The 25,540-nt window shown below is 33.6% G+C and overlaps 1 protein-coding gene across 1 annotated transcript; it reads left to right on the forward strand.

Annotated features, from left to right (window-relative positions):
• Positions 1-15,688: 15,688 nt before the first annotated feature.
• On the forward strand, positions 15,689-16,006 carry LOC123818917 (U1 small nuclear ribonucleoprotein C-like). Its single transcript, XM_045839254.1, has one exon. It carries the CDS (start codon positions 15,689-15,691, stop codon positions 16,004-16,006), a length of 318 nt encoding a protein of 105 aa, XP_045695210.1.
• The last annotated feature ends 9,534 nt before the right edge of the window (positions 16,007-25,540 follow it).

The following is a 25,540-nucleotide window of genomic DNA, read 5'->3' on the forward strand; positions in this document are numbered from 1 at the left end:
TAGCTTTGTGTAGAAATCTACTGGCATTGTTATCCTCATTTGTCTCTATATAACTAATTTCCTCTAGTGCTTTTAGATATTTTTCTATATCTTTGACTTTTAATATTTGGTATGGTTTTCTTCATGTTTGTTATGCTTGAAGTTTATCAAGCTTCTTTGACTTATGGGTTTATTGTTTTCAATAAACATGGATATATTTAAGCCATTATTTTCCAAATATTTTGTTTCATCAAATATCCTGAACTACAATTACATAGATATGTAATATGTATATATATGTTTCAGATGTGTGTATATGTGTGCGTGTGTGTGTGTGTGTGTGTGTGTATAAACAATCATTGAAAATATCTCACAGTATACTGATACTCTCACTTTTTCTCCAGGATTTCCCCCTCTGTATTTAATTTGGAATGTTTCTTTTGTTATTTCCTCAAATTCATTAACTTTTTATTTTGCAGTATATAATCTTCTGTTAATGTCCCACAATGAATTTTCACCTCAGCCATTATATAAATTAAATTTAGATTTTTTTTTTTACATTTTCTATGTCATCTGCTACACCTGCTCAATCTTTCATTTGCTTTCTTTATTGTCTGGAAAATATTTTAATAATTATTTTATATCTGAGTCTATTATGTTTGTAATCTGTTTATTTTTATGTCTGTTTCAATTGATTTATTTTCTTCCACATTATGAATTACATTTTCATACATCATTGCATACCTGATAATTTTTACATGGGTGGCAGACATTGAATTTTATCTTGTTGGGTGCTGGTTACTCTTGTATTGCTATAAATATCCCTGGGCTTTGTTCTTGGATGCAGTTAAGTTTCTTGAAATGACTTTGATGTTTAGAGCAGTGCTTCTTTACTAGAGGTGAGTCCCCTCCAACCCTGGGGCATTTGTCAGTTTGTAGAGACATTTTTGGTGAACAGGTTGCTTACTACTGGAATCTAATGGCTAGAAGCCAGAGATGATGCTGAAAACCTTCCAAAGCACAATGTATCCCAGCGATGACGATCTATCTGGCTTCAAATATCAACAGAGCCATTGTTGAGAAATCATGACTGAGAGGCTTGATCTTAAGCTTTCTTACACAGGACCAAAGCAACTATAATTCTAGGTCTAATTTTGTTCCACAAATGAGGAAATGCCCTTTGGAGTATTGTACTCAATATTCACAAATTATCACGATTTTCTTTTTTTTTTAATTCCTTTTGTAACCTGCTTTTTCACTTTATTTATTTTTTAAGATTTTATTTATTTATTTTTAGAGAGGGAAGGGAGGGAGAGAGAGAGAAACATCAATGTGCGGTTGCTGAGGGCTGTGGCTTGCAACCCAGGTATGTGGCCTGACTGGGAATCGAACCTGGGACACTTTAGTTCACAGCCCGCGTTCAAACAATTTTCAAATAAGGCTGATGGGAAACAGAAAATTCTTGCCCTGGTGTGAGCTTCAGGGACTGTTCTTTGGTTCTATTCATGTGGATTTTCCCTACAGCCTTACATTGTTGCCTTAAGCCAGTGCTCTGAAAGTGTTTAGCTAGGGATTCAAGAGGCTCCTCTTCTGATTTCCAGAGCTCTCTCTTATGTAGTTCATCCCTCTCTACTCTTCTTTCTTACAAATTGTTAACTCCTTTGGCCTGTATTTGATTTGCCACCAGTCTGCTGTGGTTTGGCAATTCTTCCAGGCAGTAAGCTGGGGCAATGTAGGCTCACACTGTTTGCTTGCCCTCTCTCAGAGGTCACTGTTTGTACTTCCGGTCTTCTGAAAAGCATAGTCTATATATATTGTCAGATATTTTTGCTGCAGGAGCAGAAGAGTAACTTTGGTCTGTGATACTCAATCTTGATCAGAAGTCTCTGTATTTGATTTTTAGGGCAGTGATATTAAAAAATGAATGATACATATAACTTTCTTTAGGAAATTGGATTAGAATCATAGTTTTCAACTTTTTTTTCTGAAGATGAGAAAAATATGTGCTTCAGAAGAAATCATCTTATACATGAATATGATGTTATTCATATTATTAAATATTTCCATATAATTAATTTTATTGTTGAATATCTTTGGCACACAGCCTTTTAACGGATACTTTTATTTTCTGAAATTGAGTTTTCTGTAACTAGCAAGTGATTGCCCTATACAACTACAACAAGAAAGGCAAATTTGGCTGTTTTATTAAATGTATAAATCTGTTTCTTCTAAGTTAAAATTTATATATTTTCCAAATATTCAAAAAGGCACATAAGCAAAACATACATTACTGGCTATGAAGTGGCAGGAGCAGATGAACACGTAGGCAGCGGATGTGAGTTAGAATTCCCATTCTGCCCCCAAGAGTTTTGGTGTCTTGGGCACTTGGATAATGTAGAGGACAGTGGAGAGGGTGACATCATCCTCCAGGAGTGTTGGAATAACAAAAATGAGATGAAAACTATGACAAAGTTGTATAAAAACTTCAAAAATAAATGAATGAATATAAAACAGTCAATGACCAAAAGCATCCCTTTTCTCATTTCTAAATGCAGATAATGATACTGTTAACAAAATATTTAATAAGCAATTACTTTGTAAAAGGCCCATTGTAAATATGATTTGATATTTATAGATTTCTGCTTATGGGTGCTTTCTGCTTTGATTGTCTCTGTTTCACAGGTTTGGAAACAGAGTCACAAGGACTAATTTGAATTCCAGGAAGAACAAGTAGCTGACGCTTTTTAGCAGGAGAGCCAAGACTGTGTCTCCTTATCCCTACCTAATACTCTTTCTGAACAGAAGTAATAAGAACAATGTCATATACTTCTGTCTCTTTTGACCAGAATTGTGCCCTCAATAGTCTCAAGAAAGAAAATATAATCTCACCAAGCAAACAAATTCTAAAACATTACATAGCAAAGAAAAAGTTCACTGGAAATAGAATATGGGGGTGGGGGAGGGGACCAATTTCTAATTAGAATATCTGGATATGAATTATGCTGCTAGGTCATTCATCAAATATTCTTTGATAGCTCCATTCTGTCAGACCCTCTGACAAATAAACAAAAATTCAGAACTGTGAATGTTTGGAATAGATGAGATATAGCTATAGATTTGTATAGATACATCCTGGTTATGTGTCACTTTAATTCCAGATTAGTTCAAAGTGCTTATTAATCTCCTTTCTTAATTCAATTTAACTGAGCAAAACTACTGACTTATGAATTAGCATAGTCCACTGTTTTCTTTAGATAACTAATGGCTGGTCAATCTATTTAATTTAATGAAGAGGACAGATTTTGTTTTATAACATCAATCCTGTTATATATAGCCAAAAATACTCTCTCTGTATTTTCATGGAAGGTAGCTCCAGAAATTGTCCTAAACCCTTTAACTGAAACATACTCTGAAAAATATAAGTAAAATTAACACCACTATGTCCTATAGAAAATAGGACTCTAGCAGTTTAGTCTTTTATCAGTTATAAAACAACAACTACAACTCTTCTCCTAGCTTCAAAAAACATCAAAAACAACTCCTTAATTGCATCTCTAGATTTACTTTGTCTGTGTTTTGGGAGAATATATTTGAAAAAAAAAACCCTAACAAGTGATGTTTTTCAGTAAAATATACTGACTTTTTTAAGCCACTTTATAGTGAAACATGAATACTGTCACATACTGGACCACTCTAAACTGAATACATTTTCTTAATCTGTAAGCTATCATGTCAGCAATTCTTAGAAAACAGACACAAAACAGTAGATAGATGAGAACTTAGAAGCCCTGGGCCTAAACTAGTAGTAAAGATGTCATTACAGACTCTACTGAATGTTTGAATTCAACAGGTTTCTATGCATTGCTTAATTACTTTCAGGGCTTGAAGGTGGAAAGTAATCTGCCTCTTAACTACTACATTATTAATCTGTCATGACATATAGCTTAAGGGATTTTTTTCACAGATTGGCTTACGAAGAAACTTTTATTGACATAGAGTTAAATCTTTTTTGATATGTCTGATTCTCAAGGCAAAGGGAAAACACATAAAACTGCAGTTAAATCAGTAAAGAATTATAATTTTAGATAACATTTATCTGTGTAACAATCACATTCAGTTGATAAAATTAGATCTGACCTCCAATGAGAATTGAAAGGTTACATTATAAATCTATATTTACCAATATCCACTTCTATCCTTTATGAGTTCAGTTGTATTTGATATTGTTTTAAATAGAGTTATCAACAAATTTGAAATTAGATTCTGGAGAAAAAAACTTCAATTGTATCTGCAATATGCATTTATAAAATATTTGTCAATATACTGTGATACATTTGATTTTGCATGTTGAAAGGAAAAACTACATTAATGAATCTTTCTGTTAGAATGATATTCATAAATATGTATAAAGGACACATGGACAAAACCAAAGGGGGGAGGATCAAGGGTGGGAGGTGGGGATGGCTGGTCTGGGGGATGGAATGGAGACAACTATACTTGAACAACAATAAATATATAAATATATATACACATTTCACTAAAAAAGAAAGATTAATTAATATATATTATAAACATTTTTTAGTATTAAGAATACATTAAAGACACAGCAGTGAGATTGCTTATTTTTTAACAATAAAGAAAAAATTAAAAGTTATGAGAACATTTAAAAGTGTTATATGTTGCTGAAGATATGCAAGTTCAAATAGTTCTTGAAAATTATGTCATCTGAATAATATCTTCTGGACTATTAAAGGAAAGGACACTAAGTTGTTATAAATTTGAAAATATACTTTAGATAGGGTTCTTCTACTTAAATAAGTATACATGCATACATACAAATTTGGTCCTAGTCATTACTTAAGGTTCTTTTTAATTAATAGTACTCCATCCATCACAGTGATCAAAATAAAGTGACTGGGACTTCTAGGAAGTGTTATAGAATTAAGTACTCCAATCTATCAAAATTTTGTGAAGTGTCACTGTATCTATGGTATTTTTAAAAAATGATGCCAGAAATAGTAAACAGTTTTCCAGGACTCTCTGAAGTATAAATAAATAAATAGATAAATAAATAAATAGAAGATTTTACTTTCAAAATTCCCTCTGCAAGAAATGGATAACACCTGTATAGAAAATGATCATTTGAGACTACGGTATGTATAACATGAACAAAATCACCAAGCAATGCTGCTTTGAGTCAGCTATTACTAGTAGTTCAAAATGAACAAACAGAGGTGCAGTGAATTATTTAACTTATCCTAGTCACATGGTTAGTAAATGACAGAATCAAGGCTTTCATCTTGCTTTTTTGATTTCAAAGTTCAGACTCTTTGCACTGCTACCTTCCACTGTCAGAAATCAGAAGTAGACTACACTACTATTGGCAGGTGTAGTTGAAGCATTTCTGCAGGAAAAATATTTCTTAAAGTACCAGCATGTTAGATAAGAAAGCAGAGAATGAAGGAAAACACTATTATCTGGAAAAAAATGAAACTATTGTGTAAATAGGCACTATGATTTTAAAATATGAAATATATATTAATAATTATTTTAATTTTGGAGAACATATAGTATATTGTGCATTAACAATTTCTCAAGTTTGTAGCCAGATTCTATACTGCCTTTCATAAGTATATGCATGTATTTTCATTACAAAAGCACAAATGGTATAAATGAGAGAGTTTACTCAATATAAAGAAGAGATTTTCAACAATTAGACACATATAAACCATTGAACTGGCTGCCTTAGCATTTAGTGAACCACTTGCCATTGGAATTGCCTAAAACTCATCTAGAAAACAATAATAGACCCTACAAGTTTGTATGTATTTGTCAACTGGTTGATAAAAACAAACAAAAGACAAATAAATAAAAGTAAAATGAGTAGGTGCTATATTCTGCCAATACCAAGAAAAATTCAGGATGTTACCTTATTTAGAATAAAAAATTGTGAGGTGTTAATTATTACTCAAATAACAAATCATATTATTATTAAAAGGTTTAGTCTCCAATTACAATGTGGGAAGAGGGTTTCTTTACAATAAGCAATTCTCAACACCAGTTGGGTGTCCTACAGCTCAACTAAATGCTGACAGTCCCTCCCAGGAGACAGCATCAGATTCCAGAGATTAAGCCGCTCAGTCCAATAAGACTGCCCTCCCCTGCCTACTTCAGACGCCAGTCACAAGTCCAGTTGTCACCTGTGCTTCCGATTGACCTGCTGGGTTTGAGACTGAGGTTCTGTCAGTTATGGCCTGTGTCACCTTAAGCAGATTATTTTCTGTCTCAGAGGCTCAGTTATTTGATCTAAAAAACAGGATGGGTAACAGAAACCATCTCTTGAGGTTGTTGTAAATAAAGATTAATTGTAATACTACAAGGCACATCTGGGCGGGGCAAGCACTCAATAAATGTCAACAGGCATTATTTAAATTTTGTCAAACAAATTAAATTGGTCATGATATAAAACTGAACTAGAGCAAAGAAGTGGCTGGTCACGTCCCTAAAAGCTGACTGTCTCTCTAATAACAAAACGCCTTTGAGTGAGGGCAGCCGACACAAGCAATTGGTACACAGAGTATTGCAAAGGTGAGAAGGACCTTAAAAATGAAATTTCTTTTGTATCATTGAGGAAGTATCTTCAAAAAGCTGGCATGACCGTTGTAAGGTCATTGAGTAAAAGTGTGAAAAACATTAGTATAGTATCCAGGTCTCCCTCTCCTGGGTATCTCCTTGTCAGATGCACTAAATCTGTCTTTGAGGTCTTGATATATAATACCAAATATATTTTAATGTATTGTATAATGTATTATATAATATGTATTGTATAATGTATTATATAATTAAGGTATTGTATAATATCAAATATATATATATATTAATATATTATATAACGAATATAATAATGTATTGATTACTATTTATACACAGTTACTTTAAAAACTATAAGTATAAAATAAGTTCTTAAGTATATAGGCGCATGAACTCAAACAAATTTTCATAGAAAGAAAACATTGGTATAGTATCATATGTTCCGTTTAATCTTTCATTCTCTACTTTCTGACCCCTATCAATTTTATTCAGTCAAATATCAGGGTAACCAGGCACTATAAGGTTCATTTTTAAAGCCCTTTTTAATATTGTACATAAGTGTATACCAGTTATAAGTAAATAAATAAGCACAGTCTAAATTTTTAAATAATTTTTAAAAAGTGACTATTTGAAGATATAATCATAATCATCTTATTCAAATACAACAATATTAATGACTAATGACTAGGTAACATGGTTTAAAGGAATTAAATTTTTCTTTAGGGTGAATAAAATATACTGATTCCTCTCTTCACCTTTATTTAGGAAAATATTTAATCCCATAATATTTTAGCTCTCCTTACACCAAAAATGTTTAATAATGTGGCTAGTATCTAAATTATCAGGAAACATTCATTAGCAACCAGTGTTTTAATGGGTTTATTTTTTTCTAATTACTAACAGTGTTTCAATTTTCACTTTGAAAAGGAAACAAAGGTAAGGATAGTATGAACGTATTTAAATAATATGACATTTTGAATGCTTGAAAAAAATTAGCAAAATGACTAATGCTTTCTACAGCAGCATTACTTGACTCTAAATTGTTTCTCAAAAATGTGTTCCCAGGAGGACTTCAAAATATGTGATTCTTGTTGAAATGCAAATTAATGGAGTAAATGATATAGCACATGAGTTAGGGTCTCCAAGGCTGCATTCTTAGCCAGTTCCTGGGATGTTTCTTAAACATTTTTTAAGTTGAAGAACCTCTGAAATTCTAACCCTTTAAGAGCTTGAGTCTTCAAAAAATTATATTTTATTGAGCAAAGTCTTGACATCAAGTACAACATATAATATTTTCACTTAAGAATTTTTACAGCAGCTGAACATAAATTATCAAAAATTCTGGCTGAGGAATTAAAATAACTTTTCCGTTACTGTATGGAAATTATTTGAAGAACAAAATTTTTGGAAGTACACATATTCAAATATACCTTTGGCTATGTCTGTAAATGCCAGCTGCTTGAGTATTTTTGATTGAAATACTACCTTCTAATTTACACCTGGCATTCTACCACCAAAGGCCAATACATAATAAAACTTATTGATTTTATTATATCTCTGACATACATTAATCTATATTCTCATTTTTTAAAATTTTACAAACTGTACATAGTATTTATTATATGCCAGGAACTGTTTAATGAACTATCCAAATATTAAATCATGCAATTTTTATTATAGCCCTTAAGAGTCAGAGGAAATTATTATCTCCTTTGTACAGATAAAAAAAACCTGAAGCATGAAAGGGCTATATAATTTACCCAAGACCTTGTAGGTAGCCTAAGGTAGTGAAAACAGAATTCAAACCCAGGCAGTCTGGCCCAGAGTCTATACTTTTAACTCACATTTTGCTACCTCTGACATGAGAGTGATAAATTTCTTTGAGGTCAAAAGTTGGGCGCTTTGATTTTGTTGGGCTTCTTTTGCCTGATTCTTTCCATAGTAAGTGAGGGAGAGAGGCCAATTTAAAAAAAAAAAAAAATCTGTTTGAACAAGTCTTACAAGAAGTCCTTTTGGCAAGCTTCTAAAATAATTTTATTTCGCAGTATTTTCAGTTAAAAACTATTTCATCAAAAAAATTACATTCCAACTTAGCACAATGAAGCCTGACTTTTATTTTTCTCTTGTAAAGTCAGTCACTAGACAAAAAGGAATTGCATGGGGTTTTGTTGTGTGTTTGACTTCAGTCTTTCTATTACAGAAGCTCTTCATCACTGTGGACTCGAATGTGAAGAAAAAAAAATTAATATGGTTTATAGCAGTAATCCTCTTAAATACTTGAGACTTTGCCAGCTTTCAACTAACAAGCCAGGTTATTAACGGCTGTGGTCCTACCACACTCGGGGATTATTGTCTAGGTCTGCTGACAAGGCACAGCTAGTGACCATTTTGTAAAATGCAATCTGTTATTTTATTTCACAACCTGATCAATGATGAGAACTGCTTCAAGTACAAAAACCGGCCTCCCCAACCAGCTGATGATTTTTAATACATGGAACTGAATGGCTCTTTTTATGAGTGATTAAAGGTCCTGATTATTACCTGTGTAAGTTATCTGGCAGCTTTTTTTTTCCTTTTGGTTTGATCAAGTAAACTTAAAAGAGCATTAAGATTAAAAAAAAAAATTAACATTACCTTTAACTAAAAAAATGACAGCTCTGTGTGAAGACTGTCTTTCCTCACCTGATTCTTAATACGAAGTTTCTGACAAGTATACAGATTTGCCTTAATTATTTATTCATTTCATTGAAACCATCTTCATCTGCTTTAAATTTCTAATAAGTCTATTTAAATAAAGAGAATCCTATTTGAATGTTGATTTTATACTTTAAAAATCATGAAGGTGCCTGTATTTATACAGAAGTGATATGAAGCTGTGGTAATGGTTATATCAGTAAATGGCCAAAATAAAAATGATAATTACATTAGTAATGACATGATAACATTTCAAACCAAGGTAGTATAAAATACAGATACCAGTGGATTGCACGACAATAAGAAAGTGTGAAAGTGTGATCGCTAGGAAATATGAAGTATGTAATCTGAAAAGAATAAAGGAAAGGATTTCATGTTTTCTCACCTTCAGAAATTGAACAAATTGGGTCAAATAGAACTTTCAGAGACAGACACATAGGTGGAGACAAGATGACAGCTAAGGGGAGTGATTCGGGGGAGGAGGGATTGAGCAAAAAGGATAAAGGGTTAATGGACATGGACAACAGTGTGGTGATTGCTGGGGTGAGAGGGTTATACGCAGAGTGAATGGTAGTGGAAAAATATAATAACGATTAAATTTGAAAACATAGACCTTTCCTTTGGCACAGTAAATAAGGCAGTTGCCCTGTGTTTCCTGTGCCCAGGGCCTAGCTTCAGGTTTTGATACGTTTCTGTTTGTTTTGTTAAGTTTAGTTAGGTGGGTTGATTTTACTGTCTCATAAAAAACTCAATAGCTCTGATCTAAAGACCTGTCTATTATTCTTACCTCTGGGTATCCAGAAGATATCTTTGCAAACTGTGTCTCACCAAGTACTCAAATTCAGCATGAATTTTTGTATTGTTTCCCACCCCTGGGAAAAGCCACTCCGTAATGACATTTCAGTCAGTGATGGACCTCATATACCACAGTAGTCCCTGAGATTATAATGGAGCTGAAAAATTTCTGTAGTCTAGTGAGGATCTAGCCATTGTAACACTGAGTGTAGCACATTACTCTCACATCTGCGTTGGTGTCAGCATAAACAAACCTACTGTGCTGCCAGTCGTATGAAAGTATAGCACATGTAATTATATATAGTACATAATACTTGATAATTACACTACAGGACTATGGGTACTGACTTATGTATTTACCACAGTATACTTTTTAGTCATTATTTTAGAGGATACTCTTTTGACTCCTAAAAGGAATTTTGCTGTAAAACAAACAGTATGCCATGTTATGCCAGCAGCAGCCTCATCCGTCTAGTGTTTACCACATCTCTTGACTGCATCACTTTCTCTTGTGCTTGAGTTCATCTTGTGTTGTTGTGTGGCCTAAGTGTACAGTACTTGTAAAGTCTGCAGTAATGTAGTGCAGTGATGCCCTAAGTCTTCACGTTCACTCACCCCTCACCCACTGACTCAGAGCAATTTCCAGTCTTGCAAGCTCTATTCATAGTAAGTCCTCTACACGGGTGAACCATTTTTATCCTTCACACTGTATTTTTGCCGTACCTTTTCTATATTTAGATATGTTTAGATACAAAAGTAATTACCACTTTGTTACAATTGCTTATCGTATTCAGTACAAAAACATGCTGTACATGTTTGTAGGTGAGAAGCGATAGGCTACACAAGGGCCCCTAACCGCTGGGCCACAGATGGGTACTGCTCTGGGCCTGTTAAGAAACTGGGCCCAGGCCACACAGTAGGAGGTGAGCTTGAATGTAAATGCACTTGAATCATCCCGAGACCATCCCCCTGACCCTGGTCTGTGGAAAGTTGTCTTCCATGAAACCAGTCCCTGGTGCCAGAAATCTTGGGGACAACAGGGCTACACCACATATCCTAGTGTGTAGAAGACCACATGAGCTAGGTTTGGGTCAGTGAACTCTATACTGTTTGCATGATGAAATAACGTAAGGACACATTTCTGAGAATATATCCCTGCTGACAAGCTGCATATGACTGTATGAATATTGATTTGAAGTATGATGTCTCTGGATTTAAACACAGAGTAAGTATCTGAAAGGGAGACTGGCTATGAAAAACATTTTATTTCTAGTTTAGTTCTAAGGAATTGTTCCTGCATTTTAAATAAAAATGGGACAGAAGCAGGTAGAAAGCTTCTTCCTCCAATAAAAAGACACCTGTAAACATTATGTACTAGTGCTACAGGTGAGAATAAAAATCAAGGAAAAGGTTTGTAGAAAGGGAAGCCAGAAAGTCACTTCCACCTGGATTTTCTACTCATGCATCTTGGTAAGAATATTATATCCTATAAGAGTCCTCGTTATGATGGGCCTCAAAATTCTATTTTTTTTGTGGGAAAGCTTATAGAGAAAAAAATTGATATATTTTACCTTATATGTTTGGGAATACTTCCATTTTATTTACTATCTTAGATTTCTGAAAATGTAATTGTAAATTTGAAATAATGTTCTTTCAGAATTTTAATGCACTATGTGTCCCAAATTTCTTACATGCAATTGAGCAATCTGATAATATCCCACATATTTTTTAAAAAAATACAAGTTGTCGCCCCAACTGGAAACTTTTATGAACTCATCACTAAGCATGGTGTTCTGTCTGACACTTCAAGATAGTATGTCTTACTGTATTTGGTCCCCTTGTCATTTTGATGGGAACTCACTGAGCCTCTCCATTCTGCAAATCCAAACAAAAATTTTGTATGAGTTAAATTTTAAGAGCCTATATAATGATAACTCTAAATAAGTACTAATATTTGCCCTTACTCCAAATTTTTTTATCCCATATAGGAATTATAATCATTAGTAGTAAACTCTAACCACTGATCCAAGGCAACACGTTTACGTTTTTTATTCTTTTAATATGCAGATGTCCTTAAGACAATTTTTATCAATATTTTATATATCAATATGAAAATTTTTCACATGCTAATTAAAAGTAATCTTCTGTAGGGAGATGATGAGAACAAAGAACTAAATGGCAGTGAGACTTTCCTACAAAAAGAGAGAAAGTTAAACAATTTAAAGTTAGCCCATTGGGAGGACAGAGTAGTGGAAAAGGAGTCAGATAGTTAATCCTTTACCATTTAGCTTGGGCTAATAATTTGGCTCTTAAACCCCTCATATTGTTTTTTAAATTGGTAAATGCCCTACGACTTCTGGCTTTTCCAAAAACTGAAATCACCTTTGAAAGGGAAGAGATTTCAGACCATGGATGAGATTCAAGAAAATACAACAGGCCTGCTGATGGCAATTGGGAGAACTGTGTGAGATCCTAAGGTGCCTACTTTGAAGGGGACTGAGGTGTCATTATCCCATGTACATTGTTTCTTGTATCTTGTATCTTCTTCAATAAATGTCTCTATTTTTAATATTACATGGCCGGACACCTTCTGGACAGATCTCATATAAAGTTTCAAGTGTTTCAAGTTCCAATAGTATGAAGTATGAACCTAATTGAATTCAAATATTATTTACCTGTTAAGAAAACATATGTATTTTGGAACTTTTTAATGATGAGTTAAAAAGGGAGGACTTAGATCTGAAACTGCAATACTTATTTGTCAAAGACTCTATTTTCCAAGGCTTTGCAAATGTACATAATTTCTCTACCAGACAAAAAATAACGTGTATGAAGATGAAAACATGCAGCACAAAAGTGTATTCATGCATTATTGATAGGGAAAACTTGAAAAGTATGCATGGCAGTAGATTTTGTAGATTGTAGAAAATAAATCCTCTTTATAACACATAATTAATCATGGCTACTTATAGATATCTAAATCATATATATCATCCAAACTATAATATCATAATATAATAATATATTGAACTTTTTTTTCACCTGACTTCTGAAATGCTCCAAGTATTTTCACCTCAGTTATCCCCTTTGTTTACTGAACATTCCTATGAGGTGGGAACAGTTATCACACTGGGACCCCTTTTTCAGAAGTAGTATTTTTCTGTTTGCTTTTTGGCAATAATCGGTCTTTTATTTCAAAAGGTTAAGTTTCCAGTATATCTTATTTTATAAAAGCATATCTTATTTATCAAACCAGAGGTAGCATTTTTTGAAGCTTCACTTTCAGCTACAGTATGGCTCATTCAATGACAAGGAAACTTTAGGGGAAATTGTAGATATACCACTGTGGATACCATCTGCTTAAAATATTCTCCACAACACATCTATCTGCATTGTCTACTATATAATTTCATTGCGGAGCTCCTTTAAAGTTTCTTACCAAACAATTATATAACAACTCCCTCTCAGCACCCCAAAGTCTAAACAAACTGAATTAAGCTTATGCATAATAACAGTAACACAAATTTGTAATGGGAATGATAGAGGTGGGAATAAGGTATAGCAAATTCAGTGTAGTTCCTGCTTTTCACAAGGATTTCTGTAATGTGCATGGATTTCTCTACACCACACTGAAAAATTGGGCCTTTGTTCTTTGTTTTCCAGGTAGAAAATAAAACTGAAGGCTTTGCAAGATCTTTCAGTGCAATGCTTTTGACAAGTGATCAAATCATTGAACACTTCTTCCTGAAAAATAATGTTCAGATATAGCCTAAGTATATGCCCTGTGACAGCACGAACATCCTTCCTCTGTGTTGACATGCATTCTAATAATAGAAAATGTACTCAGAATATCTGACTCCCCCACCAAACCAAAAAGTCTGTGACTTCATATCTCTGGTATTAAATTCTTACTAATAAAAATACCTTCATTGTTTAAAAAAGGTTTTGATAATACCTTTTTCCTTTTGATTATATGTTACCAAATCATGAGGAATGTGGTAGATAGAAATACAATGTAACTTAAGATATAATGGTATTATTCAATAAATTGAAAATGTTGCCTAATAAGATATTGGCCTCCCCTTTTATATTTGATATTTTATATCATCCTGAAATATATGTGCAAATAAATTTTCAGTGTTTCGATAAATACAGGTCCTTTAAAAAGTCATTAACCTATTATAAAGAAAAAAAATTTAATGCAATAAAAATAGAAAGAATAGTATAAAGACTTTTCTTAATTGTATTTTTTCCATTACCATTTATTCCCCTTATACCCTCTTCTACCTCCACCACCAACCCGTGGCCCTGGCGATCAGCACACAGGTGCCCATGTCTATGAGTCCATTTTCTGTATTGCTCAACCCCTCCATGCTCCAACTCTGCTTCCTCAGAGCCGTCAGCCTGCTCTCCATCTATGAGTTTGTCTCTATTTGTTTGTTAGTTCAGCTTATTCATGAGATTACACATTATCAGTGAAAATGTACAGTATTTGTCTTTGTCTGACAGTTTATTTCACTTAGCATAACAACCAATCTTATTTTATATAGATCCTATCAAATTAACCACCTGCCAAGGTACACAGATTAAAGAAACCCAATGTCATATAGTTTATCAGTAAATATAACATATATACACCTTTAAATGATATAGAACCAGTTCTTTAAATATAAACTCAGTACTATCAAATATTTCAAATATTAACAATTTCTTTAATATAATTATTCAGTTCAATTTCCAGATTTTCCTATTTGTCCATTTTTCATTGTTTATTTCTAGTAAGTTCATACAGGACAATCAGTTGATATTCTTACATTTATGTAATATGTGCATTTACCCTCAATATCTATTCTACCCTTTTAAAAGTTAGTCTGTTCCTTGCCATGTCATTGATTTTGCTCACTACTAATTATGCCCTGAACCATGACTCAGTTTCCACCAATGCCCTTTCAGTGTGTTTTTTAATTTCAACACTTAAGTTCAATTGTCATTATGGAAACATGACTTTTTATGATTTTTCTGTTGGAATTGGAGGAAAAATTTATTTTTAAAACTATTGGCAGGAAAACTTTCATAAAGTCTTTGGCTATATGGTAATTGACTTATGGACAGAGGTAGGGGGTATTGTAGAAACATGATTTTTTTTCCTGACTAACTAAAATTACATTCATTGATGGTACAGCATTCATCATTCATTTTCTTTGATATTCTACAGAAAGGATATATGTTGTAATAGGTACAACGTTGGTAAAAGAAAATTTACCAAAAACATGGCCAAGTGACAGACAATCCTAAAACCCTTCTCTGATAAGTCGTGTAAGTTCATTAGATGCTGTCAATCAACAGCAGACATAAAGATGATTTCCACATACAGTCTGCTGCCACGGTAGTTGCAACTTTAGAAATCCAAGCTCTTTGGGGCAAAACAAGAAAATCAAAGAGTAATTTATTTGAAATGAATATCAATGGACTAGAGAGAGAACTGATTTATTTTCTTTTAATTTTTGCACTTTTGCTATTATCATATATTATTCACATCCATTATAGAGCATGATAGTTAAGACTTGCTGAACCAAGAGGCCAGCAGCCTGCAGAACAAAATGCCCAAGTTTCATTGTGAACACTGCGAATGTACCTCACCCGTGACTCTCCATCTGTGAGAAGGACGCAATGCAGTGGTAGGAAACACAAAGAGGACGTGAAGGACTGCTCTCAGAAATGGATGGAAGAGCAGGCTCAGAGCCTGACTGACAAAACACCGGGTCCTCCTCGCCCTGGTATGATGCCAGCACCCCATATGGTAGGCCCGCCCATGATGCCAATGATGAGTCCTTCTCCTCCTGGGTATTGCCAGTTGGGACCTGCTTCTAGAATGAGGCCACAGATTGGAGGGCACATGCCAGTGATGCCTGAGCCCCCAAGACAAGACCTGCTGCCCACCCTGTGATGGTGGCCACTCAGCCAGGAATGACTTGACCAGACAGATAAGGAGAGTGGGGAGCCAGAGCCACTTTCAGTCAGCTTTCTATAATTTGGTCTACTTCACCAGGAGCTCATGGTGCTGTGGCTCTGGGTGTTTTCTAACAGCGTGACAAGGAAGACTCACTCCCTCTTCCTGTCAAAAAAATAATTCGTTTTGGAGGGGAGTAAAGGGAGAAAAAAATTTCATTTGTATTATGAAATGTGGAAATAAAATTGTAAACTCTGTTAGCTAAAAAAAGGGCTTCTGATGTTTTTAATGAAGAGTTTGTGATTTTAAGCAGAGTCTGCATATTAATATATTAATATTTTAAAAGTGAAAGAGGCTTCTGATTTCACTGAGGCATCTTTTCTTTAAATATATCTGTCTTCTGTCCTGGCAATGTAACCTGTCATGCTATGCATTAGAGGCTGGTAAATGTTTCCTGAAACACTTTACAAGAGCCATAGTTCATCGTATTCCACTGAACTGCCACCAAATAAATATACCAAATGATAAAGCTTTACTTAGTAAAGACAAATTTAAAAAGAACAAAGTCCCTGAAAATCTTATCATTTCAAACCATCGGAGGAACTGGGGATATGAAACCCAAGACTGAGGCTTGGTCCGGACCACATTCTTGGTTCACAAAATAAGCAAAGCACTTCAAATAACTTCCATGTCCTTGTCCACAGCAAAAGAGCTCACATTTTTCCATGTCTAAAATCTATTCTTAATATGTGGGAAAAGAAATGCACCAGAAAGCAGAGAACAGGACTCAGGCACAGCTGTGAGTGGTAGCTCATAGGCAAGGCTGTGAAATTTACCATGCAGTAGACAAATTTCAAAGGAGAGAAGATGTGGAAGAGATGAGTATGGACCCAAGAGAGGAATATTGAACTCTGAGATTATAAAGTAAAACTTCATTTTAGTTTTTAAAAATCACATCATAATTTTATGCTAGGTAATAGAAAAGGAAGACTGAACTAATATTATTTGATACTGAATACATCAAACAAACCATGTATTAGAACTTATTTATTCCTCACGAAATTGGGTGCAAAATGTGTAATTAGCGTTCTTTTAACATTGGGGAAACAGGAATATAACTGGTAAGTAATCTGATGAAGTGCACATTGACAACTATTAGGCAAATACAGGAGCTATTATCTAACCTCACAGCCCCTTTACCTTCCACTATATTCTAACAAGCAATATTGGTGCTTTTATTGAAGCTGAAGCTAGACGATCAGTTACAAAGGAGCATGCATTTTTATATTATATCCGGTGATAAAAAGACCTAACCAAAGTTAGTCATCTGTGAAAATCAATAGCTATGGAACTCCTCCTCCTCCTCATCAGCATCCTTAAACCTGTATTAGAGTAATAAATATATCTAGTGCAATTTTCATCTAATGTGTAGTATGTTATTATTATAGGAATAAGCCTTTAAATACATTGAAAGCTAGCTATTCAAAATATTTTTATTCCTTAGCTTAGTTCACTATAGAAATTACCTATTTTTAAATGGTCAATTAAATACTTAAGATTACCAAACCAGAGGGAAAACATTCTTTAGTGAGGATGATTATGCTTCAGGCTACCATATAAACAAACATATTTTAGAATGATAAAATGAGTAGACATATATAATAAGTCTACCCAAATATCATGAAAGCAATTAAAAATATTTATAGACCATGTCTCATGAAACCAAAACATTGACTCTTACTTTTTTCTGGGAGATGACCTTATTGTAAATAATATAGTTAATGCCATACTGTCATCATATCCTGTACTAATTGGATTTTTCCCTTTCTAGGATCTGTGAAATAGTTTTACGTAGCAAAGTCAACAACAGTTAACATGATTAAAACTGCATTCTTAATAAGATTTTTATTCTATCTTGCATTAATGTTTATTTAAAAGTGCTCCTATATTGTGGAGCCATCTGTTTCTTGCCTATAATGGTACCCAAGATCTGTAATCATTGTGTTCAAGGGAGATCATATATTTTCTACACGATGTAAAAGGCATTCCATGTTTCATTCAAAAGAAATAGTTTGATTCATACTCTAAAGTAACTGGAAGAAACTCTTAATAACATTAAAAACTGAGACTTCTTCATGAATTTAACTTTTTTTCCTTATTATCTACATTCACAGCGAGTTCCACATGAGTGACTAGGTCATAAATTTCCTTGTCTTGACAGGAGAAAAAGATCTCAAGTCAGTCAGTGAGTCACATTTTTGAACTTCTAAAATTCTCACTAGAACAGCAGCAATATTCTTTTGAATATATGACTTTGAAATCACCTTTTGAGCATATTGAAATCAATTAAACAATAAGTATATTCTCATTTACAAAAGAAATCAATCAGCTGTCATTTTTGATTGATTATTCTTAGTTGGAGTGGTATTTAATCTATGAATTTATTACACATTTTCAACTACTATAAGATGGCATACAAATTAGAAATGATGTCTCAAGTGAATGGACAAAAAAATCCAGTTCTCTCCCAACACATTTGTGAAATCTTCCTTGAACCATACAATCAACTGTTATGAAGAAGTTAAGCTATTTTTGTTAAGCACAAAACTGTAATGCCTGCTATACTACCAAGGACAAAAACATTAGCAAAAAAAATAAGCCTAAAATATGTGCCCTGGGCAAATCAAGCAAGCTCTATCATATTAGTATGATTCATACAATTCTTAGAAAGAGTTTAAAAGTGCTATTTTTCACTATAAATAATGATGCATGAGGCCTAAGTAATTTTTGTGAATAAGGTCATTTAACTTGTATCCCCTTAACACTATAGGTCACTGACTTCTCTCATTGTTCTAAATATAGACCAGAAAAATATTTTCCACATCCATATTTGGAGATTATGGAATTGGAACCATCTTTAATTAAGTGGCATGGTAGGTACGATCTGCTTAATTTGAAGAATTTTATCACTGTAATTGTTTGCAATTACCAGGGTGCTGCAATTTTTTGTCTTTTGCCAATTTAAAACATATGGCTGCAAATAACAAGAAATTAATGTAGATGTAGATAAAATGTAAATGACATTCAGTCAATGTTATTCTTCTAGAATTTTCTGCTGGCAGTACAGTCTCTCATTCCCTGTACCAGGGCAGGCTGCTTTCTCCCACCTTTGGTATGCCACCACCTACCATGAATATATTTAAAATCAGTTTCCAAAGTATAAAATTTTCTCTCCCTAGAAAAACATGGTGACCACAATGCTTCCATTAAAAATGCAGCTAAGTGGGAAATTTATTTTGTCCATTGGCCACCTCCTTCACTGACACTGGTTTTCCTATGACAATGCTTTTCCATTGTATGTTTAGCATTGCAGCTTTATCTCTTTTAAGAAAAGCAGAAGCCAGAACTGCATAGCTGTGGGAAGATGAAAATGGCCAGAAAAAGAAGTGTTCACTGAATTTATGAGTTACCTTCTTAACAAGAAAGCAAAAATGCATTAAATATGTTTTATTCAGTTTATAGAGAGCATGAATTGTGGACACTGGTAATGAAGTGGCACATGACCACTGCATGCATTTCTACGTGCATGAAAGAGCAAGAAATTGAGTTGTATCAAGCTGCAACTACAATTATAATTAAATCAGCAAAAGGATGTTGAAAAGGAGAGAAGGGGCAACACTATTTTAAACTTTTCATGTGCCATGGTTTGCACTCAGCATGTTACATACATTATTTCACGTAATGTTCCCAATTATTCTCTGCAGTATTCATCACTATCCCCATTTTACAGGTAGGTAAACCAGAGATCAGAAAATTTTAATAACTTACCAAAATCTCCATATTTTAGTAAGTACCATACAGGATTTGTATCAAGATCAATCTGAATAAAAGTTTTCTATTGCACCAAAAATTCAGATTACATGAAATACACACACATGAGAGTTGAGACCTAGCTCCTACAAAGGTATTTGCAGCAAAACTAAGCAATTCTTAAAAAATGGTAATTCTGCCCTGGCTGGCATAGCTCAGTGGATTGAGCGTGGGCTGCGAACCAAAGTGTTGCAAGTTCAATTCCCAGTCAGGGTACATACCTGGGTTACAGGCCATAACCCCAGCAACCACACATTGATGTTTCTCTCTCTCTCTCTTTCTCCCTCTCTAAAAATAAATAAATCAAATCTTTAAAAAAATGGTAATTCTTACTATATATTCATTCAATTTTAGTTTGTAGTGAAAAATTACTAGCTCTGATTAAGTAAGGTAGGGAAAATTGTTAACTCTGGAACTACTTTACAGACTCACCTCAACTAATCATTGTTATCCTGTTACAACCCAAGAACCAAATCATTGATCCAGCTGAAGTATATTCATTGTGTGTGTATATACGTGTAACTTACATTGAACATTTGGGTGGAAAATTTTTTTCAAAAATCCTTATTAATTGCTAATAAAAAGTCAGAATTGATGCAACCTAAGTTTTTGCTATAAAACAACAAAACCATAGGAATTTGCATATCTTAATTTTCATACTTTTGTAATTAGACACTTTATATGCCTTTTCTTGCTATACTTTATATTTTGTTTTTTTTAAGGAGAATAGCCAATAGTACATGGGAGTCAGTGTCTGAATTGTATAGGGTATGCTTAGAAAGTGTTTTCAGAGTAAAGAAAACAGCATCAACAGATAGAAATATAAAACAAAGCTTAGAGTTATGACCCAGAGATTTCATTCATTAATGATAAGTCCATCAGAAAAATTCAATATTAAAGATACGGTTGGCAACAAAAACCCATAGATATTTTTTGTTCAATTTTATTTTTCTTTATTATCTCTTACAGTACAAAAATATACATTTAACAGGATGGAAGAAACCATCAGATTGTAGTATGCCAAAATACTTTAATTTACATTAATAAAATCACATACTTACATAAAAAGTACAGTAATTAATTCTGTAACAGCCTTACATTCTCTCCTAAGACAGAAGTTGCTCTATAATTCCTTCCAGGAAATGCTTCCCCCAAGCTATATACATATTTTGGGAAAGATAAAAAAGCAAGCAATATTCATAGAACATGCCGTAAATTTAAGAACATGTTGCTCTAAATTCATTATCCAAATATTTGTTATTTAGTGTGAATCTAGACAATCTAAAAAAAAAATCTGGACTCAAACCTTCAAAGGATCATTGGAAAATTATTGACCACTCAATCTCCAAGGTCTTCAAAACACTCTAACTGGTCTGTAATATGAAAAAATGAACTCACTTAAAGTCTCAAATATAAAAGAAGACAAATTTCCCTGTGCTTAAATTATGGTTTTATGTTCAGAACTTAGAAAAATGGTGCAGAAATAGTTAAATATAGTTTGGTTCTATTGCATTTGCTTGCATGGAAAAACATTTGATAACAATGAACCAGACAACTAAGTTTTTTATCAAGTTTTCAAACTGTAATAAAATGCTGTACTGTAAATCTAAAATGACCTGCAAAACTCAGGGGGAAAGTGAATATGATCTCTTTCCAGTTATTCTAGCAGAGACAATATAATTTTTGAACTTCCTGACAGCTCTATTGCTTTCTCTACCATGAGCTGGCAATGTGTTACTGGCGCCTTTATCAAGAAATGTTCTTTCACCTAACGCCGCAAAGTCAAGATTCTACCTATTATGTGTTTATGACACTGCAGCTTAGGAGAGACAGAGAGCAAAGTGATTAAGCTGAAAACAGACAGGAATTAAAGGTTCATAATAGCAAATGAGCATTCTCTTTATGTTTTTTCATGTCTGAAACAGTGCTGTTTAAAACAACCTTTGTGAGAAAACCATTTTTTTTTCTAAATGGAAACATATTTTACTGCATGTGTAAAAACATGTAAAAAAATTAAATTTAGACTTCATGGAAGCAGACTGAACCTCTCAATCATATATAATACTTTAAATATTGACAAATAGCATTGGTTAAATAAGAGACAGTCAATGGGTAGAATACTACAGTGATTATTAATTTTTTGTCTTTTGACAATTAAAACATATGGCTGCAAATAACAAGAAATTAATTTCTTCCCTCCAGAAATGAAGAGCATAGTGACATTTCTAGTGCTTTCAAAGGACAATCAAATTAAGTCTAGCAAACAGGTTTTCTTATAAATACAAATATTATGCTATATACTCAATGTTACACTGATATTCTTCCCAAGCTTTCATGGAGTATTATGCTTCAGGATCAAGTATACAAAAATAAATGGAAAAAAAAGAAAAACAAACTTTAATTCAAATTTATGTCAAGTGTTTTGTTTGGAGAGTGTTCTATACAGAACAATTAACTTAAAAGGATCAAGTCCACCAGGAAAAGAAGACTATCAGAGGAGAATGCAAGGAAGGAAATGTTTTGCAGATGTACTGCATTTAAATTAATAAAATCTCATTAGGTTTTATGTTTGCCAATAACGGCTGGAAAAGTTACCATACATTGTAGGAACAATTACCCAAATCTTCACTGTCTCATTAGGTTTGTCATACTGTTTTCATTATAATACATTAGAACTTGCAAGTGAGCCTTCAGTAATGACATATTGTTCCAATTCTCCTTTCAGCAGGCTCTAAGATATTTTAGTATTTGTGCTATAAGCCAGCAGGTGTCTTCACTTTGCTTTTCTGAATCAGTTTTATACACAGACCTCCAGACACAGAATGGAATGTAAAAGGGCTTTCAACAACCACATAAAACTGAGTCTGATTAGAGTAAAGCAATACACACTATTTTTATGATTTTATGGTAATTCAAGACACTAAAAACGTGCACCTTTACAGTATATGTCTGCTCTGGTAAGACCTGTTAGTGAAAGCTGTATTAATGTAGATAAACCATGCAGTATATAAAGTTTAAAGATTTGCATAACAAATGGAAGACATAGAGCTGATTTGAATATCTAAAGCATTATAAACTTCAATAAGAACAACCAACACTGTTTGAGCTTTCCAAGCACTTGCATTCAAATGAGAAAGATTTAAAAAGGATATGATTTTTAAAATGCTTTGAAGCTTCCTATTAAAGGTCTTAGGCAGCTCAAGGTTAAAATAAATATTGGATTTAAGGTGGGTGAGAAAAGATGTAGAAGCAATTTAAAGCAGAAATCACTTAGCAGTGAAATAGAATGAATGTTTATAGTTAGTGTAATTGTCACCTGACCTTCAATAAACAAAGAACCACTCTATACCAGTTACAAGAAAAAAAAAACTTTTGCAAAGACTTTCGAATTTCTACTCTACTCAATCTTTATGAGTAGAGTAAATTATAACTCAGAAAATATTTTTCCTAGAAAAATAAATGTCCCTTCCAAAGTATAGCTAAATGTAACATCTGAAACAATAATGATCAAAATACTCGCTGATGCATTAAGCAACGATTAGAGTGAAAAAGCACTGTGTGAAGTGTCCTTTTTAAAGTAGGTGACAGCCCACGAATATCTCATCCAATTTGTGTACCAAATGGGGGAACAAAAGTTATGCTAAATGTGTTAAAATAGTCTAAATAACTCTCATAAACTGATTGGTGGCTCTTGGGCATTTTTTCATCTTTTGAGTGGGGGAAAAAAGTGAAGACCAAATGAATAAACTATTGCATATGAAGTACTCTTATTTTAAACAATTTTTATAACTATTTATTTTTATATTGTATTTTTTCATTACCATTTATCCCCCTTATATCCTTTTTCACCCTCTCCCACCCCTCCCCCTCACTGCATCACCACACAGTTGTCTGTGTCCATGGGTCCTTCCTCTTTTTTGCTTGATTCCTTCACCCCCTACAAACCCTCCCAGAGCATATGAAGTGCTTTTTAAAATATCTAAAATGTTTAGCCTGTAATAATAATATTAATTTGTGAGATATATACATACTTGCTTATAAGCACTAATATGTAGCACCAGGCATAGTTCAGAGTTTTAATTATCAGTGAAAAGATAAATAAGAACCCATATTGTGTAGAAGGAAACAAAGTACAGACTCCTCAGACAAACGAGCAACGGTTTAACCTAGATCTTTGGATCACAAGTTACTTTATTTGCAGTTCTGTTGTATGGATCCAATGAGTCATTCAAGCAAGGGCTCCCCTCCCGCACAGAGTCTCTGGTAACCTTCCCATTCACCATGAGGACTGCTATGGGGAATCAGGTGGCTCAACCTGCTTAGAATTCCGCAGTACCAGGACACCATTTCAGGAGTGACCTAACCAATTCTTACAGTACATAACCTGCTGCAGACCTTTTATTTTTAGGCAGGCTATATTAATGAAACCCTTTTATTACTACTAAGTAGATTAAAAAGGTTTTCTTCCAAGTATTTGTACTTAATCTATTTTCAAACACCAGTATGAGCACCCATGTACATTGGTTATTAAACCTAAGATTTGGAAATTAATTTATTTGTCAATAAGCATATTTGTTTTTGAACAGGCCCATCCAAAGGTGAGAATTTTCAGGTTAGTTAAATCAAATAAGGGTGAAACACACCTTGGAAATTTCAAACACATGTGAATGAAGATAACAGCGCAGATTGAAGGCTTGTTTGTTCAGCACTTTGACATAGACAACTTAATGTTAATACGTTGCAAAGAATGAGAAAATTTAGGAATTGGAACAGAGGTTGTTGCCTTTTAATCTGCCACTTCTCATACACATTCCATTCCTAACTCATAATTATCTTCAGGGAACGGAATGACCTATTATTGATAGCCTTATCTGTAGGTGGGAATACTGAGCGTGAGTAACTAAGTGCCAGGTGCTTTCATAGGTGCTTTACCTGTATCAACCCTTTTATTACAGCAGGTTTAGACAGAAGAAACTATTGTTATTACCATCATCATTCCTATTTATGGATGAGAAAACAGACATAAAGAGGCAAAGAATTTAGACCAAAGCCGGAGAGTGAGTGCTTGAAATGGGATTCAAAACTAGATGGTTTGGTGTTGGAAACCACGTTCTTGGTGATTATACATACAGTCTTCTCGGGAATGTGTTCATGATCAATATAGAATATTTCATAGGAGAAACTTTGAATCCTATTTCCAAACTCTCTCTTTTTATATACATATATACATATATAATTTAAATGCACACACACAAATAAGCATGCAAGTTATTCACACACATTTAGCAATAACTTTTTCCCCTACTTGTCACACAACTAGGACAATATGTTTTATGAGTTATTAACTGCTTTTGAAAATGTCTACCAACACTACAAACAAAGTGGGATTTGTCTTAGGTGTACAAGCCTGGTTCAACATTTTTTAAAAAACCAATTAATACTCTTGGCCAGGTGGCTCATTTGGTTGGAGCACTGTCTCATACACCGAAAGGTTGCAGGTTTGAGTCCCAGGCAGGGCACGTATCTAGGATGTGGGTTCGATCCCCCATTAGAATGTGTACAGGAGGCAACTGATCGATGTATCTCTTCACATCAATGTTTCTCTTCACATCAATGTTTCTCTCTCTCTCTCCCCCTTTCTTTCTCTCTGAAAAAAATCAA

Source organism: Phyllostomus hastatus, unplaced genomic scaffold, assembly GCF_019186645.2.
Source record: "Phyllostomus hastatus isolate PE091 unplaced genomic scaffold, TTU_PhHast_1.1 phas_contig_29, whole genome shotgun sequence".
Lineage (NCBI taxonomy): Eukaryota > Metazoa > Chordata > Mammalia > Chiroptera > Phyllostomidae > Phyllostomus > Phyllostomus hastatus.